Genomic DNA, 20049 nt, shown 5'->3' on the forward strand with positions numbered 1-20049 from the left:
AATAAGAAAGCGACTAGGCAAAAATGGCATCTGTAAAAGAGAGGAGGAAACCACTGCTGACCAAAAAGACACACAAAGACTCGTCTCACATTTGCCATTTGGAAGCTTTGAGTCCCGTTACATCTGGTGTAAAACTAACACAGCATTTCATAAATAACACCATACCAACAATCAAACATGGTGGTGGTAGTGTGATGGTCAGCATTGCTGGTTCAGGACGTGGACAACTTGCTGAGACTTGATTGATCAGTGAGCAGTGCTTTCGTACCTGTTGAGCTCATTTCAAACATAACCTGCTCCAGAAAAAGTTAGGTCTTTTGCCTTGCCAATGCACCCCATTAATAAGTGAACCACATTCATAAAACAGACAAACAAGTGGTAACACTGAAGTTACATGGATAAGCCCAAATCCTGCTTCGTAGTACAGGACTCAGCTGCTGGCTGTCCCAAATGCACAGACATTTGCAAATGTCACTGATCCTCTCATCTCATTTTCAGCATGAGTTTTTATTTCTTATCACATCCAACTGTTTCAAGTCTTTCTGTTTTACAGGGAAAGCCAGGAGAGAAAGGTCCCGATGGTACCCCCGGACCTCCGGGCCCTGAGGTTTGTATTTACTCCTTTGTTGTTGCATTTGATGTCTGTATTTCACAGACAGAATAATAATCGATGCCCTTTTTAATCTTGATAGGGTTTTCCTGGTGACATGGGACCACCAGGAGAGAACGGCCTTGAAGGACCAAAGGTTAGTAAAATCATGATCTAAGCTAAGCAGTCCCTAAACTAACTCATGATTCAAAACAGGGACAGAACTTGGCTAGTGCTCCACAGCAACACTGGGAGAGATACAGTGGCTCTTGAGCTAAATTATAACGCCAGCCCCCTAATATTCACATGATGATAATGTTTTTATATTTATATAAGTAGGTGTAATACCACTGCCTTATTTTAGTTTTGAGCATTACTTTTGCTTATACTTGATCATAAACTAAACATCATCTGGAGAAAGTTTCAGTAGATGGTGGCTCAAGAGTTGGCAGTTCGCCTTGTAATCGGAAGGTTGCCGGTTCAGTCTCGGTCGTTGTGTCCTTGGGCAAGACACTTCACCCGTTGCCTACTGGTGGTGCTATACAAATACAGGCCAAGGAACTGTCCGATAACACCGGAGTCATGAGGATTCATCCTCTGGGGCCCATTGTTGTCTGTCTCAAATTTTTATGGCTGTCCATCCAATCTAACTAACAGACCCGTATCATTTTCCCCATAACAGTGCTGCTACTGTGGCTCAAAACACATATGTAAATGCTACAATTACTTTTACAATTGTTTTACTGTCTTTTACCCATCAAGGGAAAACCAGGGGCTAGAGGTTTACCAGGCCCACGAGGGATCCCTGGCTTGGAGGTAAGACTCTCAGACGCCACCCACATAAGAATGACCCCACTGTGCCTGACAGGCATTCAAAGATTTATGGCACAAGGATTTTTTATTTATTTTTTGCTAAGAAACACTTAATGTCCCTAAACATAAGCCCTGCTAAGATCAATATCATCTGTTTCCAGGGAGACGAGGGCCCTATTGGACCACCGGGCCTAACAGGACTCGAGGTGAGTTATTGGTTAAACACCTGCTCCTATGAAAATAGAGGATACGAGAGAAAGATAGTCAGGTCTCATGTAGGCCATAAAACAAGGCTCATTACTTTCCACCAGAGTATCGTAAGTTAGAACAACACAATGTGCGCATGTTTGATCAGTGAAAAACAAGGGCTATAATTGCCTGTTTCTGTAGTTGTATCGTATAATTTAGCATGTTTGTCTAAATTGTATCCCATGCAGAAGCATCCTATTTCTATCTGTGGTAAGCTCCTCACCAAAGATAGAGGGAGGGGAAGGGACAGAGCTATCACTTAGACTGTGAAAAGCATTGCAATGTGAGGCTAAATTTGTCCCCAAGCGTGACAATCAACTAAATTAATACTTACTGTTTAAATTAGCGTGGTGTTTGCACCCCAGGGTTAAACTTTTACTACAGAGTAGACAGTAACCTAACCACAAAGACAGAAAGAGCTATACAAGATCAATATGTGGCTTGCTTTAAATCATGTGTTACTCCTTTTAATTCTCAGCCAGCTCCATCGTACGTATTTTAACTTCACAGCTTTAGCTTTATGCATGCGCAACATTCGCTGTGCCACAGTTAGAGAGCATATGAACGGTGATAAAGTAGGCTCTCTTTGTGGGTTTTTCTTGCTTTGGACAAGTCAGAAGTCTTGTGTTCTGTGTCTTACACAGCCTCCTGTAGCCTCAGGAGATTTTACTCATGGTGCATGCAATTCTTGATCATGGCCACTAGGGGGCAATAATTGCAATCACCATGTTTATAGGTGGAACGATTTATAGGTGTCATAAAATGCTTGAAGACAGTAATGGGCCACTGCAGAAGCATAAGATTTGTGATTGTGACTATTAAAATATTTTTGAAATGACTGAAATTTTAAAAAATTATTTTCAGAATAAATATTTGGTCAAGCTTACACTTCACAGCAAAACAAACTCAGATGCTACCTAAGTAATTGTCATCCCATCCTTTCTTCCACTCATCTGCACTTTCTTTCAGCCTAACTCCCTCCACACTCACCCTCCTCCCACCCACTCGCCTGCATCAGACTCTAACCTCCTTTTTGTGCTCCTTCCGAGGGGAAGCGCCGTACGACTCCTCCGGGAGTTGTGATTGATCTCTGGCCAGGTGCCGCAGGTCCTCCTACTCCTCCACCTCATCAGCTAGCTGTCTTTCAGCTTCAGCACAGACTGACACTCTGTATCGCTGCATTAGCCTCTCTCTTTTTTATCCTCTCCCTCATCTTCTCATTTGCTCTTCATTTGTCTCTCTCTCTCTGCACAATGAATGATCTTCCTCTAATCTAAAAAAGATGATAAGAAGAATTCTTGGAAATCTCTAATTAACTGCAAGAATCTGCCTTCACCCTTTGTATCTTAGAGCCTTATCCAGCACTGCGTTGTATAAGCAGCTGAGCAAACCTCAGTAAAACTTTGGTACCGTTGAGTCACTCAATCAAGAACTATGGCTCAGGCATTCCTGACCTGAAGGTGGTACTACCAGTAAAAAAGTCCCCCCCCCCTCCAAAACGTCCTTACCTTCACCCACCTTAACCCCAGGAATGACTGTCTGCGCAAGAGGAGCATTAGTCATTCTATCACTTTTTTTACAGCTCGCCAAAATGTACTGTCAGCAATACCTGTAAACTGCACTGCATATGTACGTGCACGGTGAACCGACCGTTTCCCGCTTCTCTCCTCAAGCTGTCATCTCACAGGAAAAAGATCTTTTATCCTTGCTGAGAATCTGGGATTAACATTAATGATGCGTTCACTGGCAAGTGCATCCCTCATTATTCATCATCCTGTGCTAAAATCTTTCAGGGTAGAATGGGCAGGCAAGGATTCCCTGGGATACTCGGTACAGAGGGAGTTAAGGTGAAAAAAACCCACTTTTATTTATGTTTTTTTTTTATTGCTTTTTTGGCAAAATACATTGAAGAACATTAAATTCATTATTCTAATCTTTTAAGTAATTGCATATTTCTCTCTGCAGGGAGAGGCCGGCATCACTGGAAAAGTTGGACCCATGGGAGAGAGAGTAAGAAACCCTTGGCGGCTTGGCTGCTTTTTACCAATTCATTAATTCAAACATCTATTAATTCATCCATTCAACATGTTTCAGGGCTTGGTGGGCTTCATTGGACCTGTGGGAGAGGCGGGACTGGCAGGAGAGAAGGTAATAATTTGCGGGGGTTTTTTCCCATGAATTTATTTCAATAGTCTTTACAAGATCACGTTGAAGAGAAAACACTGGACTTGTGCAATTTTAGGGAGATCGAGGGGAGATGGGCCTTCCTGGACCACCTGGAGAAAAGGGACCAACGGTAAGACAGAATGACAGCTAGAGTGTGGAGGGCTTTCACACTGAGAAAGAATGACGTTTGAGTCTGTTAAAACGTGACCTCAAGATTACATTTCCAAAGAAGGTATCTTGTCTTTGTTAAAAATCCTAAGAAATGGTCATTTTAGATTAAACTGTGTCTGTTATTCCCATGGGAATATAGTGCTGTGAGGGATTAAGCACACATGTACCACAAGAATATGACAGAATATGTTGGTTTTTTTTCCTCAAAGCACAGCTCAGTCGTCACAGTTCAGGCAGCTTTAAACCCTGTATTCTAAGCAGTGGTTTGGCAATTGACAAGAGGGCTTTAACTGGGGAACAGAGCTTATAATATTCATTCAAACAAAGGTGGAAATAATTCCAGTGAATCCGTTGTGATATTTTACCTCTGTGATGGTATTAATGGTCAGAAAAGTGCTGACAGTCCTGCTGGAAATTTTTCAAAAGAAAACACAAAAATAGAAAGAGGATATTGTTTTTTTTTTTCAGACATCGCTTGATAATTTCTCTACCGTCTGCAGGACCTCTGAGTAATTCCCTCAGTGTTGTACACTTTCTTTTACCCCAGGGGTGTCAAACATACAGACCGCAGGCCAGAACAGGCCCACCAAAGGAATCCAGTCTGAACCAATGTAGGATTTTGCAGAGTTTAAACGTTATTACAGTAGCCTTTCTTTATAATGACAGTGGAGTGAGACAGTCACTGGGGAAATGGCCGGTTTATTCATTGTCAGTGATTGTAGTCCATTATATTAAAAGAAAGGGTAACATTTAGAGATGTTTTGTTTTTTTTATAGTTTGTTATGCAATGGTTTCACTGGCCTGGCACGCTTGAGATCACATTGGTCTGTATGTGGCCCAGGAACTAAAATTAGTCTGACATCTCTGCTCAGTGGTTAGTACTGTCGCCTCAGGTCCTAAGTTCAAAATGCCATCGAAAATATCACAAGATAAACTCTCCCAAAGGGATTTGACTGAGGTGCCGGCTTAGAGCTCCACACAGTGGCTGCACGCTGCTCTGAATACTGAGGATGCGTTGAGCGTTGAGAGGAAGATCAATAAAGGATAACTTAGCTTAACCTGCTCTTTCAAACAGAGTTCGTCGACTCTTTATCGTGTAGGGTCTTTTGCGGACTTGTCTAATGTATGCGACTTGCCGGAGTGGATAAGAATTTAGTCATCATTGTTGCTCAAGCAGAGAAGGTTTTCCTGCTGGCTGACAGCCAGTTAGATTTCTCAGAGGACTTCACCACACACACACATACTCACTCACAAGGAAGTTCTGTGTTGGCCAGCTACAAAACAGAAACAGACCCTCTGGAAAAGTCTGCATCATACAATGTGAGGGGAGCTGACCAGCAGACATCTATAGTCACTAACAGAGTGCTCATACTGTAGGCTTCTTTGTTTTATTCCTGCATGACATCAGAACTGCCTACTGTGCTATAAGTTTGTGTATTGGATAGATTTTTATTGCACTCGGCTGTCTTGAGTAGTTCTGACTGAAGTACTCCCCATTATATAGTTATGCTTTTACAAATGGCCTGGCCAAAAACGAGCTACTATAAAAAAAAAAAATAAGATAGAGAGAAAAGCAGCCAAAAGTAGTATGTTTTCCTACATAAAATCATCACCTCATGCTGTCTATTTTCTTTCTGTTCCGCTTTCTCTTTCATCGTTACATAAAACGTATTTTCCAGCGGACAGAGCTTTTCTCCAGATGTATGTTTGAACTACCAATGAGGGTGTGAAAGATGGACAATTTATTGCCTCAAACACATCTCAGTGCAATTTGGAGAATGAGTTTGGCCTTTATGTCAACACCTTTCTGCTTAAATAAACTTGCTTTGTAATAGGTGAAAGTGTCAGAATATCATCATTTTGTGTTGTTTTTGTGTTTTTTCCTGATGTGTATCAGTTGTAATCGATGTACTGAGTTTATGTTTATCTATGTTTGCACACCAGGGTCACCCGGGGGGACCAGGTGAGGCCGGACCTACTGGACCACAAGGAAGACCAGTAAGTCACCATCCTTTTGCATATTTTGCACTTTCTTTTTACTCATTCATAGTTGTATATGATCCTCTCTAATCATAGTGGTGATAGTGAGTGGTTACTAACAATAGTAAGTGTCTGTTTCATAGACATTTGAAATATTAATCAATTAACTTTTTCTTATTTTTTTTAAAGTATTTTAATTTCATTCATTCGTAGATTATATTTTAAGTAATTTTAGTTACCCACATTCTGTAGGTTTCTCTGAGCATTATAAAACCTGGCAGCCTCCCGCCGAATGTGCATTACCCTCCTGTCAGTCAAAAGCCCAACACCTATAACCAATTAGAAGCTTCCCCTGCCCCCCGTTCTTTGCCGTGGCCGGCTTTGACAGAGCGGGCCAATCATTGGTTGAAAGCAGGGGCCACTGAGCCACCAAAACAAATATAAATACGGGGGGTTTGGGGTGCAGCAGGACAGGATTCCAGAGCAGACCCTTTAATTGATGTGAGTGACAGATCTAACAACAAACCCTATAGTATGTTCCCGAGGTCAGGCTGCCCTGCAAGGTCAACAGCCAGGGGGCTCTGTGGTCTGTCAGTGTAAACCTTTGTTTTATTTCTGTCCCTCCCCCTTGTTTTCTCTTTATCCCCCATTTTCCTTTGTTTATCAGGGCCCTCCTGGAGCGACTGGGCCAACTGGTACCAGAGGGCCTAAAGGCTTGCGGGTAAGTCGAAAGGTTCACGTGAGTTTAGTTGGGGGGTTTTTTCTTTGCAGCTTAGGTGTTGACTGGCGTTCTGCAGTCACTGTGTCACAGATCCCAGCCTTGAGAACAGATCATAGACTTGGCAGAAGAGTGTGTATATACACCATTTTCTGTTTTGCATATCCTCTGCTGTGTGTTTATAGGAGATCTGTGCTACTGCTTTCAGAGCTGTTTGGTGAATAAGGTGAAGTGATGTGTGGCGGGATCTGAGCTGATGTTATAGATGTTTTAAAGGACGCGGGTGCTTCTGCACACATATGCAGTTTCAAAGTTGAAGAATTAATGTTTCAGCCTTTTTTGGGGGGGGGCGAACTCATTGTGAGCACTAGAAGGGCTCTGGTGATGTAAACCAAATGCTCTTTTCTTCATTCCATAGAAATGGAACAATAACTGGTGGTTATGGGAACGAGTCATTGTTAGTCCAACATCACTTCTGTTGTGGTTGGAAAATGGGATCTGGCTTTTGTTGCTCATCTGGAAGCTGCTTGCAGATAAATATAGTAAACTGGGGAAGCAGGGTTTATGTTAATGATTAACTAAGATTGGATTGAATTATTCTGCTTTAATAGCAAACTGACACATCACTCACAAATGCCACTGCTGAGGCTTTATAACACGACCCGTGACTAAGGGAGTAAATCCCATCCATCCATCCATCTTCATCCGCTTTATCCGAGGCCGGGTCGCGGGGGCAGCAGCCTAAGCAAAGAGGCCCAGACCTCCCTCTCCCCAGCCACCTCCTCCAAGGCGTTCCCAGGCCAGCCGAGAGATATAATCTCTCCAGCGTGTCCTGGGTCTGCCCCAGGGCCTCCTCCCGGTGGGACATACCTGGAACACCTCACCGGTCACTACGCCCCTACCCATAGGTGAGGGTAGGGGCGTAGATCGACCGGTAAATTGAGAGCTTCGCTTTTACACTCAGCTCCCTCTTCACCACGACGGACCGGTCTAGGTGCATTACTGCAGCTGCAGCCCCAATCCGTCTGTTGATCTCTGGCTCCCTTCTCCCATCACTCGCGAACAAGACCCCGAGATACGTGAAGTCCTCCACTTGGGGCAGGAACTCATCCCCGACCCAGAGTGGGCACTCCACCCTTTTCCGGCTGAGAACCATGGCCTCAGATTTGGAGGTGCTGATCCTCATTCCCGCTGCTTCACACTCGGCTGCGAACCGTTCCAGTGCGAGCTGGAGGCCCTCACCCGATGAAGCCAACAGAACCACATCATCCGCAAAAATCAGAGATGAGATTCTGAGGCCACCAAAGCGAAAGCCCTCCGCCACTTGGCTGCGCCTAGAAATCCTATCCATAAAAATTATGAACAGAACCGGAGACAAAGGGCAGCCCTGGCGGAGCCCATCACCCACCGGGAACGAGTCTGACTTATTGCCGGCAATGCAAACCAAGCTCTTACAACGGTTGTATAGGGATAGAATGGGGAGTAATTCCCCTGTAATTAAATAAAAATTCAATGGATTTTATTTGAAATTACACTAAAAACACTAGAATAAGTAACAATATTTAAATACTGCATAAGCAATTATTAGTAGTACGCAATTTCATGCTAAGTTTGCAGAAAAAGAAACAATATTTCATCATCTTACATCATGAACCCGCTCTACTTATCATGGTGCAGGCCACATTATGGAGTGGATAATCTTGCCTTTTTACATCGCTTTATTTGATATTCATTATGTTGATGTGTATGATGGATGTTGTCTTATTCTATAATTCCATTAAAATGATGGAGCAAAGTCTAACTTAATTTTTGTTCTTTCGCAATTACTGTGTAAGCAAAACCTTCAAGCTTCCGAGCAGGAAAGGAGACGCTCCTTTCCTGCAAACTACATGGAAGTTAAACCACTTCATAATACATATAGTGTGCTTACAATGTAAGGTAGGGAAATATTGTTTGTTTTTCCACAAAATTACCACGAAATGACTTATGCAGTGCATGAAGTTACTTTCCATGAATAATTTCCTTTTCTATGAAATTCCTGAATTTACTTAAAACTACTCCTGCACTACCTAAAATTACTTACCGATTACTTAAATTTACTGTTTCTTTGTCTCGTTAAAAACCTACTTGTTGCCCTCCTATTCTTTCCCCCTTGTTCGCCCTTTTTCTCCATTTTTAAAAAAATCTCATTATTAGATTTTTGATATATTTTTTATTTTTTGAAACCTCGTGTAAATACATTAGCATTATAAATTGCACTTGTGAAGTTAATACTTATAAAGTGATAGGAGCAGCGAGTTACATTATTTTACACTGCTTAGTACTCTAGAGGAAGTTAGAGCACCTGTGTTTTTTTTTCTCTGTTACGACCTGTTTAACACTTCCCCAGTGTTGTGGCAACAAACTCTATGCAAATAGACTTCAGATAATTAGCAGACACAGATAATGCCAATAACAACACTGCGATTTCTTCAATTTCAGCGTTGCGGGAACAATAAAAAACACATAAAACTCCAGAGTGCTTTCTTGAAAGACGATAACCAGGCAAACAGGGACTAAGACCTGAAATAGTATCTGGATAAATACCATCAAGAGAAATTTCAATCCTCAATAATTGATGTTGCTCATAAAATGTGACATCTGGAACACCATGAAGCAAATAAATTCTTGAAGTCCCACTTAAACATCTGCTTTCAGGTGCAATAATAATGAATTCTGAGTAAGATAATGAGGACAATTTCTATAATTATGTTTACGGTGAGTTTTACTTCACAGTTGTGAACGTACCCTCAGTTTTAGCCTGTTTTTAGTTTGGGAACTTTTTACTGCTTTGGGTCCAATGAGCCAGCTGGAAAGTGGCGTAAAAAAGGGTTGAGCTTCTTCATCTGAAGAATCTATGGGAGATGGGCCTGGCCACGCTCTAAAATCTCAAGTTGTGTTTTCAGTTATTACTAATGTCAGCAGCTTCCACTGCCAATAAATCTGCCTGCTGCTACATGACTTAGTACGCTGGGTCTTCCAAGACTAGAAACCTGAGCGTAGCAAGCCAGGAGTTACTCTCTCACAGACTCTGTTAGCAGCTGTGATCTTAAGTGTGCGACCGCAGACGCTCATATCTCACCCCCGCTGTCTAAATGTGCACAAGCTCAGTCCCAGCAACAGTTTTTAAAATAAAAAGCTTTTAGTGTATTCAGCATTCACCACGTTTAATGAAGCAAGTAAACACAAACTGATTGGCACGATGAAGTCCGAGCTGACACAAGCAATTTAATGTTCCCGTTGGACAGAAGAAAATGAAGTAAGGCTGTTTTGTAACAGCTCTGTATCAAAGACTTTGTCACGCTTGGATAAAGCATCTTAGTGTGAAATGAGACTGCATACAACTACCATTTGAACAGCATATGTGTTTTAGATTTTCCCTACTTGGATTGAAGCACGAGGCCTTGTGAACTGTGACATCTGGCTCTGCAGAGACTGTTTTCTGACATGCATATATTGTGGGGGAAAAAAAGAGGGAGATAAAACTGCACGCCAACATCAGCCTGTAGGGCGTTAGTGCCACTGCTGTCGTTTTCTGTGTCTGTTTTTATTTTCTAGTTTAAAAAAAGAAGAAAAACTCCAGTAAAACTTGCGGATGTCAGCCACAAGGAGTCACCCAATCACGTTTTGTGTCTAATAACTCCTCATGACTTCTAATCACTAGAAATCCTCTGCTAATGTTTTCCATACTGAAGAGTCATCTCATCATCCCTCCCTCTTGGCATCATCCAAGACGGCCAGTTCATATAGATGCTGACTCTCTTGATGTGGTTAATCAAGTTTTAGGCATAAATATGTTTTCTTTGCCTAGATAGAATAAAATATTTTCCGTACATGTCAGCTAATTAGTCTATGTAAACGTAACCAGTGGGTAGCAGGTACCCCAGACAGGAATGTTAATGAGCGGTGCTCATCCAGCTCCATGTATAATAGGCTTATAGCACTTCAGCTAGCGTTGTTCTCCATGGGCCAAACTCCCACTGTGCCCAGTCATCAATCACTCTCACAACAAGGCCTCCTTTGTGGGGCTGTCATGTTATAGGCTTTTTGATTTCCACTCTAAAATATTTCAATTATCCTGAGAAAGGGGCAGTTAAACGCTCACTCTTTATAGCCACCGAGATCCGATCAGATCCGACTGACCCGTGTGGTGTCACACAGTCACAGTCAGTGAGCATCTTCTCGATGTTAGTGAGCCAGTATCTTCCACAGCGCTGACAACAGATATGGTTTGGATGCAGGTGCAGAGCAGATGGACTGCGCTGGTATACTGCCTGGTTCCTATTTATTTTCACTACTCACAGGACTAGCAGGCCTTTTAGTGGATTTACAATGATTATTTGACAGGTGGATACAAGTAAAGTAAAGAGACAGCTGTTCTAAAAATGTGTGTGTTTAAGTGTGAGCAGTATGCATATGTGCATGCCCTGACTTGTAATTGAAATAGTTTTACATGAAGCCTCTGTGCACATGTACATACATTAACTACAAGCACACAGATATATTTATTTTTGATATTTCCCTGATAAATGCAGGACACTGTAAGTGTTGGTGTCAAAGTGTACAGAGATGTTTGTTTACAGTATGTTGTGGCTTTCTGGCAGTATTACAGTGACCTCTGTTGGTGGAGTGACAGCTGTCTTGTGTTTCAGGGAGCGAAAGGGCCTGACGGTCCAGCTGGAGAGATTGGATTAGAGGGCAAGAAGGTAAGGACGCTGGGATATACTTTTATCAAATCACGCAGACACAATTCAGAAAAAAAGCATATAAGAGAACAAAATTGCTAAATAAGCAACGATCAGCACAAAAAATGGCTACACATCTTCTTTTTTCCATTCTGAAACCTGGAAATATGAAATAAACTGATGTGTCTGGACAGTTGCTAGCGCTCATCCTTCTTCCTCTCTGCAGGGTCCTGATGGTCCTCCAGGAAAATTAGGTTTCCCTGGACCGCAGGTAAAGCTCCTGCGGTACCTTTCTGATTTTCCACTTCTTCCTCTCATGTACTTTTTTGGTGCTTATGTTCCTCCCGAGGAGTGAGACCTCAGCATAATTTAGAGGACATACATGATACCGACAGTGTGGAGACCCACAGTCTGTGGCCTAGATTTACATATATGACAACTTATTGTTCATTTTATTTGATTTTTTTTTGTTTGTTTTGAGACTTTGAGACTTACTGTATCTGAGCAGCTGTTGCAGTACCTTGTAGTGATCTTTATTTATAGAGATGGTTGTAAATGCAACATGATAGGAATCAGTGTAATAGATTTCACAAAGATACACTTGTTTGTATGGCTAGACAGGCAAATAACATATCGTATGTGTTATTACATCATAAGTTTATAAATACGCACTGTAGAACCGTTTTGTTTTAATTCTTTTTTTTATGTCTTTCCAGGGAAAGCAAGGAGAACCAGGAGAAACCGGACCTAAAGGATTTTCTGTAAGTTCATTATAATCATACATGTGAATGTAGAACAAATACAACTGAGGAAGGTTAGATGAAGTCATGAAACTCCACTCTCTCTATTTTATAGTTGCTGATGTCATTTTCTGAATATACTGTATCTGACATCACACCTGAAATGCAGTGCCATTCTTTTGATTTTTAAATGTGATTTTTAAATTTTCAGGGTATCCAGGGGCCTTCTGGATCTCCAGGGGACAAGGGAATAGCGGGCGAGCCAGTATGAACCTCTTCCATCTTCTCAAATATGTCTCTTGTATTCCTTCATCATCTTTATACCTTTCCTGTTTTGATATCTCCGACCATCCACAGTCTCTTTCCTTCCTTTTCAGTCTTTTGCCGTATTTTCATTGCAGCTCATCAAACTTCCTCTCCCTTCTTCTGAGAGTTTTAATATTAATAATTCTTTTTGGTAGAGTAGTTCACTCTGCCCAGCCCTGTTAGCTCCCATAAGCCAGGAGCTAGTTTATGAGACATTTTTGAGTGCCTATTAAAAATATATTCGCCTGTATTAAATGTTTCCTCTGGCGCAGCCAGAGAATTGTCTCATTCTTTGCACATCTGTTCTGTAGTGACAAAAAACAAGATTGATCTTTGAAAAAGAAACTCCGCATTTATAGAAGCGCTAAACTGCTGAACTTGCAGGGAAGTAGACGTGATTGCTATTGCTATAATAGATCCAGTCTTTACTTTAAAAGATTTGCTCTCCTTCTTGTGGCTTTGTTTTATTGAACAGCGGGACAGGCAGAGCACAAATAGAGGCTCAGAAATGTGTCTGTTTGCATGCATACTGACTTTCCCGCAGCAGCACTGGAGACCCCATCCCTCTTTGTTTTCATTAATATGACAGAGTTACAGGCTGATATTCTCCTGTTTCCTGTTTAAGTAGAAAATTGATCACTAACATAATTTCTCTTGCTGTATACTCCACAGAGCAGAGAAAAATCGTATTTTCCATTCATTCTTCACAATTATGTTTCTTGTGCTGCAATCTTGTAGCTAGAAGGGCTGCAATGTACCCTGACATTATTTATGAAGTTTTTGTGCCAAAGCATCAGTATTTAAGAAGCTGGATCAGTGACACAATTAGTCTTTGCATTCAGAGCCAAACTGGGTACTGCAAGCGTGCTGATTTATCAGCCACTGGCACACTCACAGTAAACATCAGCCAGAGGTTCCTTTTTCTTTTTCTTTCTGTGCACATGACAATCTAGTTGATTTTAATTAGGCTGAAACATCTCTCTTTCTCTTGTCATTTAGGGACCGGCAGGGCCACGTGGGACTATCGGACCTTTGGGAGAGACTGGTCAAAAGGTGAGAGACCTCGCTTACAGACAAGCGTGGATTCATATTCCACATGCAAAAGGTCACGCTATTTATTTGCATGCACAAAAAGGGTGTTGTGAAAACTAAATGAATAAATATGTGGCATCTGTTCCTCATCCTACCCCAGTAGATCAATAACGCTCTTTAATTTAACCAATCTGTCCGATTTAATCAGTCAGTTACATAACAAAGGGCTCTTTTTTTCCCCTCTCTCTCGCCTCTCTCTTTTGCCAATACATACACAAAAGTTGAGATATTATTCATATGAAATGTCAAAGAGTCATCTGCTGTTTTCAAGGGTCCTCCAGGAAAAGTGGGTGAACCAGGACTGCCAGGGGAGCCAGGGGAGAAGGTGAGAGAATAATATTGTTGTAGTTTTAGCTGGGCGTGCTCTATGTTTTTACTCTGTAGTGGTAAACAGGATATCAAAGTTTAAGAGCTATCTGTGTTTATGTGTCAGGGAGCCATTGGACTTCCTGGGAATATCGGAGAGCAGGGACTAATAGGACAGCGGGTATGTTTATCTGAATTATGCTGTACAGTCTTCTTTGTTCTTGTTTCTTTCATAAGCATAATATATTTATGTGTGTGTGTGTGTGTGTGTGTGTGTGTGTGTGTGTGTGTGTGTGTGTGTGTGTGTGTGTGTGCGTGCGTGCGTGCGTGCGTGTGTGTGTGTGTGTGTGTGTGTGTGCGTGTGTGTGTGTGTGTGTGTGTGCGCAGGGAGAGCCAGGTCTAGAGGGAGAAGCTGGTCCGGCTGGTCCTGATGGAACCAAGGTGAGATGTTTTTTCCCTTTCGTGATGTAACTGTCCTCCATGCTGTATTCCAAACCAAAGCATTAGTTTTGGTGTGTAAGAGTGCCGCTGTCCATCGTGCACCTTTAGGGGGAAAAAGGTGACATGGGTCAGGAGGGTGACAAAGGAGAAAAAGGTGAAACCGGACAAAAGGGAAAGGAGGGCCCCCCTGGAAGTCCTGGATTCACTGGTGTCAGGGTAAGTCACCTGTCTTTCTTTTAAAATTCATACACACACGCACAGACTTTTAAACCTCACTCTAAACCTTTTGTCATGGTAGGGTCCAGAAGGGAAGCCTGGCAAAATTGGGGAACAAGGCAAACCAGGGTCAAAGGTGCTAGCATCAAATAACCTAACAAGTATTCAGAAATAATAACAAATACACAAATGCTGTGTGCTCAGGTATATTCTAACTCTTCTTATCCTGTACGTTTAGGGTGCCAAAGGTAATCAAGGTCACCTCGGGGAGACTGGGTCAGTGGGGAAGACTGGACCGCCAGGTTTTGTTGGGCAAAAGGGTTCCAGAGGAACTATTGGTCATGTGGTAAGGTGGAATAGTAATAATGTAAATCACAAGCACTTTGCGTAATAATCCTTTAATAGATAAAACAATTGAAGATGCAACACTTGTATTCTATAGGGCGCTCCCGGTCGAATGGGTCAACAGGGGGAGCCTGGTCTTGCAGGTTATGAGGTAAGATTGTTTTGTTAAGGTTATACATCAGAGTCAGCACAATGAAGCATTTGTTATAGTTAGTTTAGATAATATGACTATTTGCGACTTTCTTTGCAGGGCCATCAGGGACCTCAAGGCCCCATAGGGCCTCAGGGACCAAAAGGTGAAAAGGTACGCATTGCTCACTTTACGTGGCGTGTTTCTCTTACTCTTTCACTGTATCATAGGCCAAATCCTTATTGTGCCCCTGGAATAAGCTGAATATGTAACACTCAGGGGGCATTTCAAAAAAGCTTAAATCATCAAGAAAGTTTGTATTACTCCAAAACATTTGGGTAAAATTTTTCTTACTTTTATGCTTAGGGCGAACAAGGGGATGATGGGAAGGTAGAGGGTCCTCCTGGTCCTCCGGGTGACATGGTAAGTCACACCCAACTTACTTTCCTTTCTCTTTCTCGTGTTTGTCTTTTATACAGTTGCAGAAATTGTGTCATTTTCAGTTTATTAATAGACTTTGTATCTTATCAGGGACCTCCAGGGGACAGAGGAGAAAGAGGGGAGCCAGGAGATCCTGGGTACAAAGTGAGGACCATCCTTCCACTTGATTTTTTATAATATTAATTTGTGATTATCTGTTTTATAATCTGTTGTTATGTTTTAGGGGCAAATTGGTGTGGATGGTGAGCGAGGTAGACCCGGTGCTCCCGGACTGCCAGTAAGTGCCAAAACTTGTGATTTTCAGGCATACAAACACCAGGGACAGTCACCTGGTTTGTCTTTACATGCTTTCATTAACACAGTTGTCAATTTCAGGGACATCCTGGACCTCAAGGACAGCAAGGACCCAAAGGGGGCAAAGGAGATCAAGTAAGGATGGGAAACAAAAATGATGATGTGTGTGGGGTTCAAGGTTCTCAGCGATATGTTACAGTTGGTCTACAGCTTGGGAAATGGTCCAGTCTGCATAATGGGTCCTTTGACATACAAAGCTAATATAAAATGCAACTATCAATGTACAATTTTTAAATGACATATTTGTAACATTTTGGCACTTTGGTGTAGGGAGGTGGTAGGATGGAGTACTTACTCCATTACTGGAATAAATAATGTGAACAGTTTTGCTAATAAAAATATAGGATGCTAGTTCAGTGCATAAAAAGTAATTACCTCATATAAATGCGCATCATATTAACTCTATTTATATAGATACATAAATAGCTGCAAAAGGATCAGCAGGTTTCTGCAAAAGTTGAAAAATGAGCTGATGTTGTGCATGATCAGAAAAATTTACCAAAGAGTACAGCACTGTGCAATGTGGGCTAACAACAAAAGATCATCCCAGTAAGCATTTAATATTACCAGAGATGTGTTTTAAAAATGTCAGTACACACCTTTAATAATCAATACCTGTTCAGTAACTGCACACTTAAAACTTTCTATCTCTCATTCTTAAGGGTCAGAAAGGCAAACAGGGTCAGCCAGGACCAAAAGGAGCCAGAGGACCAGAAGTAAGTGACTTGTTTTCATACACCCACAGCAGGTTCATTTAGTGTTTAATTAAAAAGAAACATTTTTGCAAATTATCTGTCTAGAAAAAATGTGTTTTCGGTAAAATGGATTGTCTTCATTGTCAAGTAAAATGAGCTTAAATGATGCATTTCACAGGATTTGCTGTAGTTATTTGATGAGCCTGCTCTGCTCTGTAGGGTGTAGGTGGTCCTCCTGGTCCTAGAGGTGTGGTGGGCCGAGAAGGTCAGGAGGGTGTACCCGGGGTGGATGGAGTCCCAGGAAAAGATGGCAGTAAAGGAATCCCGGTGAGATGATCAAGGAAATCATATTATTCATTTCATTAGTGGCCATTAAATCCTGTTTCCATCCAGGAAATGAGTTTAAAAGATGGGAAACAGCCTGATGAATTTGCTTTTGAATTTTGTCTTCTTAATGCCAGGATAAAACCTTGTTTATTTTATCAGCTCAGTTAAACATGTTCTTCTTCCTCATTTTACCTTCTCAAAATGAATCTAGGGAGAGCATGGTGACGATGGGGAGGCTGGTCTTCCTGGAAAAGCTGGCTTGCGTGGTAAAACTGGCGTTCCAGGACTCCCAGGAGATCAGGGAGCTTTTGGACCAAAGGTAGGAGGGATATTCTTTTCAATTAGCAATAGCTACCTCAAATAAGGAATATACTAGTACAATATACTGTGTGAATGTGTGAATGAATGTGAGTGCGAATGGTTGTCTGTCCCTGTGTGTTGGCTCTGTGACAGACTGGCGACCTGTCCAGAGCGTACCCCGTCTCTTGCCCTATGACAGCTGGGATAGGCTCCAGCGCCCCCCGCGACCCTGAAAAGGATAAGCGGAAGCGAATGGATGGATGGAATATACTATACTAGTACAGTATGACAGCCTTAATAAAAATGCAGTCATTCATCCATTCAGGGTGAGCGGGGTCTTCCGGGTCAGAGTGGACCTCCCGGAAAAAGAGGCTTCAAAGGTGGAATGGGATTGCCAGGGCCACAGGGCGACAAAGGACCTAAAGGACAACCTGTGAGTGTCAGCAACAGATACAGTAGTATACATAACAAGGAGTAGATGTTGAGTTATATTTAATTTTCCTTTTAAATGAATTCTTCATTAAATTCTCACTCAGGGTGACACAGGAGAGTCAGGTTTTCCAGGAGTTCTGGGAGTTTTTGGACCAAGGGTACGTGTACAACAAAACACTAATAAAATTTTCCACACATATTTAAGGCAGTTCATTTACAGTACACAGTCATTATTATCTAGATGAGGACAGAATAGTGCAGGTAACTTAGACAACACGTGACAATGACATTGATTAAGACAGGAAGAGAACGAAAAGGAGGAGCTCAGATGGGGGTGGGTTACAAAGCGGCTTGCAGTTGCACAGCAAATGCAAACTCAAGCAGCATAAACAGTACGCCCTTTATGATAATTCCTAGTTGAAATCATTGAAGGGTAAGCCATCATCTGATCTGCCAGGACTTCAGCTGAACTTGACTTGGTGCCCTGTGTGAACTAACACTACACTTGATTTGTTGTTCAGGTCTAGACCAGATGTTGCAACTCCTGGCCCTGACTAAGCTGAAATTGTTGGTGCTTGCACAAGTTTGTGTTGTGTACTATTATAAACCTATAAATCACATTTTATACAAATGTCAAATAAACACTGGTGTGTGACTAATCATGTCACGTGGCGGGGAAGACCACTATAGCTCATTTTTCCTAAATTCAATTCAATATTGAAGCCATCAGAGCTTATCCAGTGTTCCGAGATGAAGCAAAATCTATAGTCAGAGATAGGTTAGTGTAAACATATGTTTTAGGCCAAACTGACAAAGTGTGTAATGGCTGTGTGTAAATATGTATCACTTTCAGGGGCCTCCAGGAGACTTTGGGCCAAAGGGCATAAGAGGGCCAAAAGGGCCCCAAGGATCAGTGGTAAGTAACGTGATGATTTAGATCATTCTGATAAAAAGCTCTGGAATGCTCATTCTTTTTTTTTTCTCCTTTAGGGTAGACGAGGAATTGTTGGTCCCGTAGGAATTATTGGTCCCAATGGAAGAGCAGTACGTTTTGTACATGACAGAAGCTTTGACATTTCTCTGCGCTGATGTCTTTCAGCATACTCACTGGTTTATGTACACTTTACAGGGTTCTCGAGGACAGAAAGGCAATCGTGGCGAGACTGTGAGTTTTCGTTGTCTTTTATCATATCTATCACTTGTTTTTTCCCCATTTGTTTACATTAAGAGTGCAAAAGGCAGAGTTGATTGCAGAATTCTGGCTAAAAATATGTTTTTCTCTCTCTGAACAGGGAGCTCAAGGTCCAAGGGTATGTTTGCACAGCATCGTCTTTCCCTCCTGTTACAATGGATTTTAATTTTACTGTGGTGACTTGAATGACAAAAAGTTAATATAAAAATTATGTTCTCTTCCCTGTTAGGGATCTCCTGGACCTCGTGGACCACCTGGACGTCCAGTAAGTTTTTTTTCCCTCAGCGTTTAACCAAATATTATTTTCCAGCTTGCATGACACATGCAAGCCTAATGCCTAATGCCTGTTTTTTATTTCCTTTAGGGTCCTCCAGGTGTCCCTCTGTCATTTGTAAGACATGTTATACTTGCTGGTTTCATTACACCCGATATGTGTTAGAAGATACAATGTCACTGATTAAATTCAAACTGGGGGTTTTTTTGATGTAGAAAGAAGATGGTGTATTGTTTATGGATTTACCCACCCCACTCAGGACTGAGGTTAGTGGAAAATGCTGATAGTGTTTCCCCATTGTTATACTTTATAATCTGTTGACAACTTAAAAGACTCTTGTGTTTTTAGAATAAGCCTGTGATGGACCTGCCGATGCTGGACCAAGGTGCAGAGATCTTCAAGACCCTCCACTACCTCAGTAACCTGATCCAGAGCCTGAAGAACCCACTGGGCACTCGGACCAACCCTGCCCGTATCTGCAGGGACCTGCACAGCTGTGAACAGAAGTTAAATGATGGTGAGAATGGTGTGCACGGCACAGAGGGTGAACAGTTTTGTGTATAGATAGTCAAATGATCCTAAAACATGTTTTTATTTTCAGGCACGTACTGGATTGACCCCAACCTGGGTTGCATGTCAGACACAATAGAAGTCACCTGCAACTTTACCGGAGGTGGACAGACTTGCCTGAAACCATTAACAGTGTCCAAAGTATGCATGAGATAGTGATATCCCCCAGTTTCCACAAAATTATAAAATATTTATAAAGGTTACACATAAAATAAACTTGTTAACCATCTCCTTTTCTCTAGCCAACAGTCAGTGTTGGTCGTGTTCAGATGAACTTCCTCCACCTGCTGAGCTCAGAGGCCGTGCAGCACATCATCATCCACTGCCTGGATGTCTCTATTTGGAGGTCAGCTGAGGATCAGCCTGTTGAACAGGGGTCTGTGAAATTCAAGGCCTGGAGTGGGGAGGTGTTTGAGGTGGGAGGAGAGTTGGAGCCAGAAGTCTTGGAGGATTCCTGCTGGGTAAGACTGAGATCCAG

General features: G+C 42.0%; 1 protein-coding gene across 1 annotated transcript in view; it reads left to right on the forward strand.

Moving 5' to 3' along the window:
• Nucleotides 1-20049, forward strand: part of col27a1a (collagen, type XXVII, alpha 1a) — a 65737-nt gene that overhangs the window by 43146 nt on the left and 2542 nt on the right. The window contains exons 19-60 of the mRNA XM_086301135.1: nt 554-607; nt 693-746; nt 1352-1405; nt 1564-1608; nt 3445-3498; nt 3617-3661; nt 3746-3799; nt 3894-3947; nt 5933-5986; nt 6636-6689; nt 11378-11431; nt 11637-11681; nt 12127-12171; nt 12362-12415; nt 13456-13509; nt 13820-13873; nt 13982-14035; nt 14242-14295; nt 14404-14511; nt 14594-14647; nt 14750-14857; nt 14954-15007; nt 15107-15160; nt 15353-15409; nt 15518-15571; nt 15651-15704; nt 15803-15856; nt 16444-16497; nt 16696-16803; nt 17015-17122; nt 17429-17536; nt 17640-17693; nt 18389-18451; nt 18526-18579; nt 18665-18700; nt 18828-18845; nt 18957-18992; nt 19092-19118; nt 19217-19267; nt 19350-19518; nt 19603-19712; nt 19814-20032. Of these exons, the coding sequence (XP_086157261.1) occupies nt 554-607; nt 693-746; nt 1352-1405; nt 1564-1608; nt 3445-3498; nt 3617-3661; nt 3746-3799; nt 3894-3947; nt 5933-5986; nt 6636-6689; nt 11378-11431; nt 11637-11681; nt 12127-12171; nt 12362-12415; nt 13456-13509; nt 13820-13873; nt 13982-14035; nt 14242-14295; nt 14404-14511; nt 14594-14647; nt 14750-14857; nt 14954-15007; nt 15107-15160; nt 15353-15409; nt 15518-15571; nt 15651-15704; nt 15803-15856; nt 16444-16497; nt 16696-16803; nt 17015-17122; nt 17429-17536; nt 17640-17693; nt 18389-18451; nt 18526-18579; nt 18665-18700; nt 18828-18845; nt 18957-18992; nt 19092-19118; nt 19217-19267; nt 19350-19518; nt 19603-19712; nt 19814-20032 (2748 nt within the window). The remainder of the gene's footprint in view (nt 1-553; nt 608-692; nt 747-1351; nt 1406-1563; nt 1609-3444; nt 3499-3616; nt 3662-3745; nt 3800-3893; nt 3948-5932; nt 5987-6635; nt 6690-11377; nt 11432-11636; nt 11682-12126; nt 12172-12361; nt 12416-13455; nt 13510-13819; nt 13874-13981; nt 14036-14241; nt 14296-14403; nt 14512-14593; nt 14648-14749; nt 14858-14953; nt 15008-15106; nt 15161-15352; nt 15410-15517; nt 15572-15650; nt 15705-15802; nt 15857-16443; nt 16498-16695; nt 16804-17014; nt 17123-17428; nt 17537-17639; nt 17694-18388; nt 18452-18525; nt 18580-18664; nt 18701-18827; nt 18846-18956; nt 18993-19091; nt 19119-19216; nt 19268-19349; nt 19519-19602; nt 19713-19813; nt 20033-20049) is intronic.

Source organism: Aulonocara sp. 'chitande type north' Nkhata Bay, linkage group LG7 (genome assembly GCF_057382095.1).
Source record: "Aulonocara sp. 'chitande type north' Nkhata Bay isolate Kocher_YH1m ecotype deep benthic linkage group LG7, A_spYH_male_GT1.1, whole genome shotgun sequence".
NCBI classification, from domain to species: domain Eukaryota; kingdom Metazoa; phylum Chordata; class Actinopteri; order Cichliformes; family Cichlidae; genus Aulonocara; species Aulonocara sp. 'chitande type north' Nkhata Bay.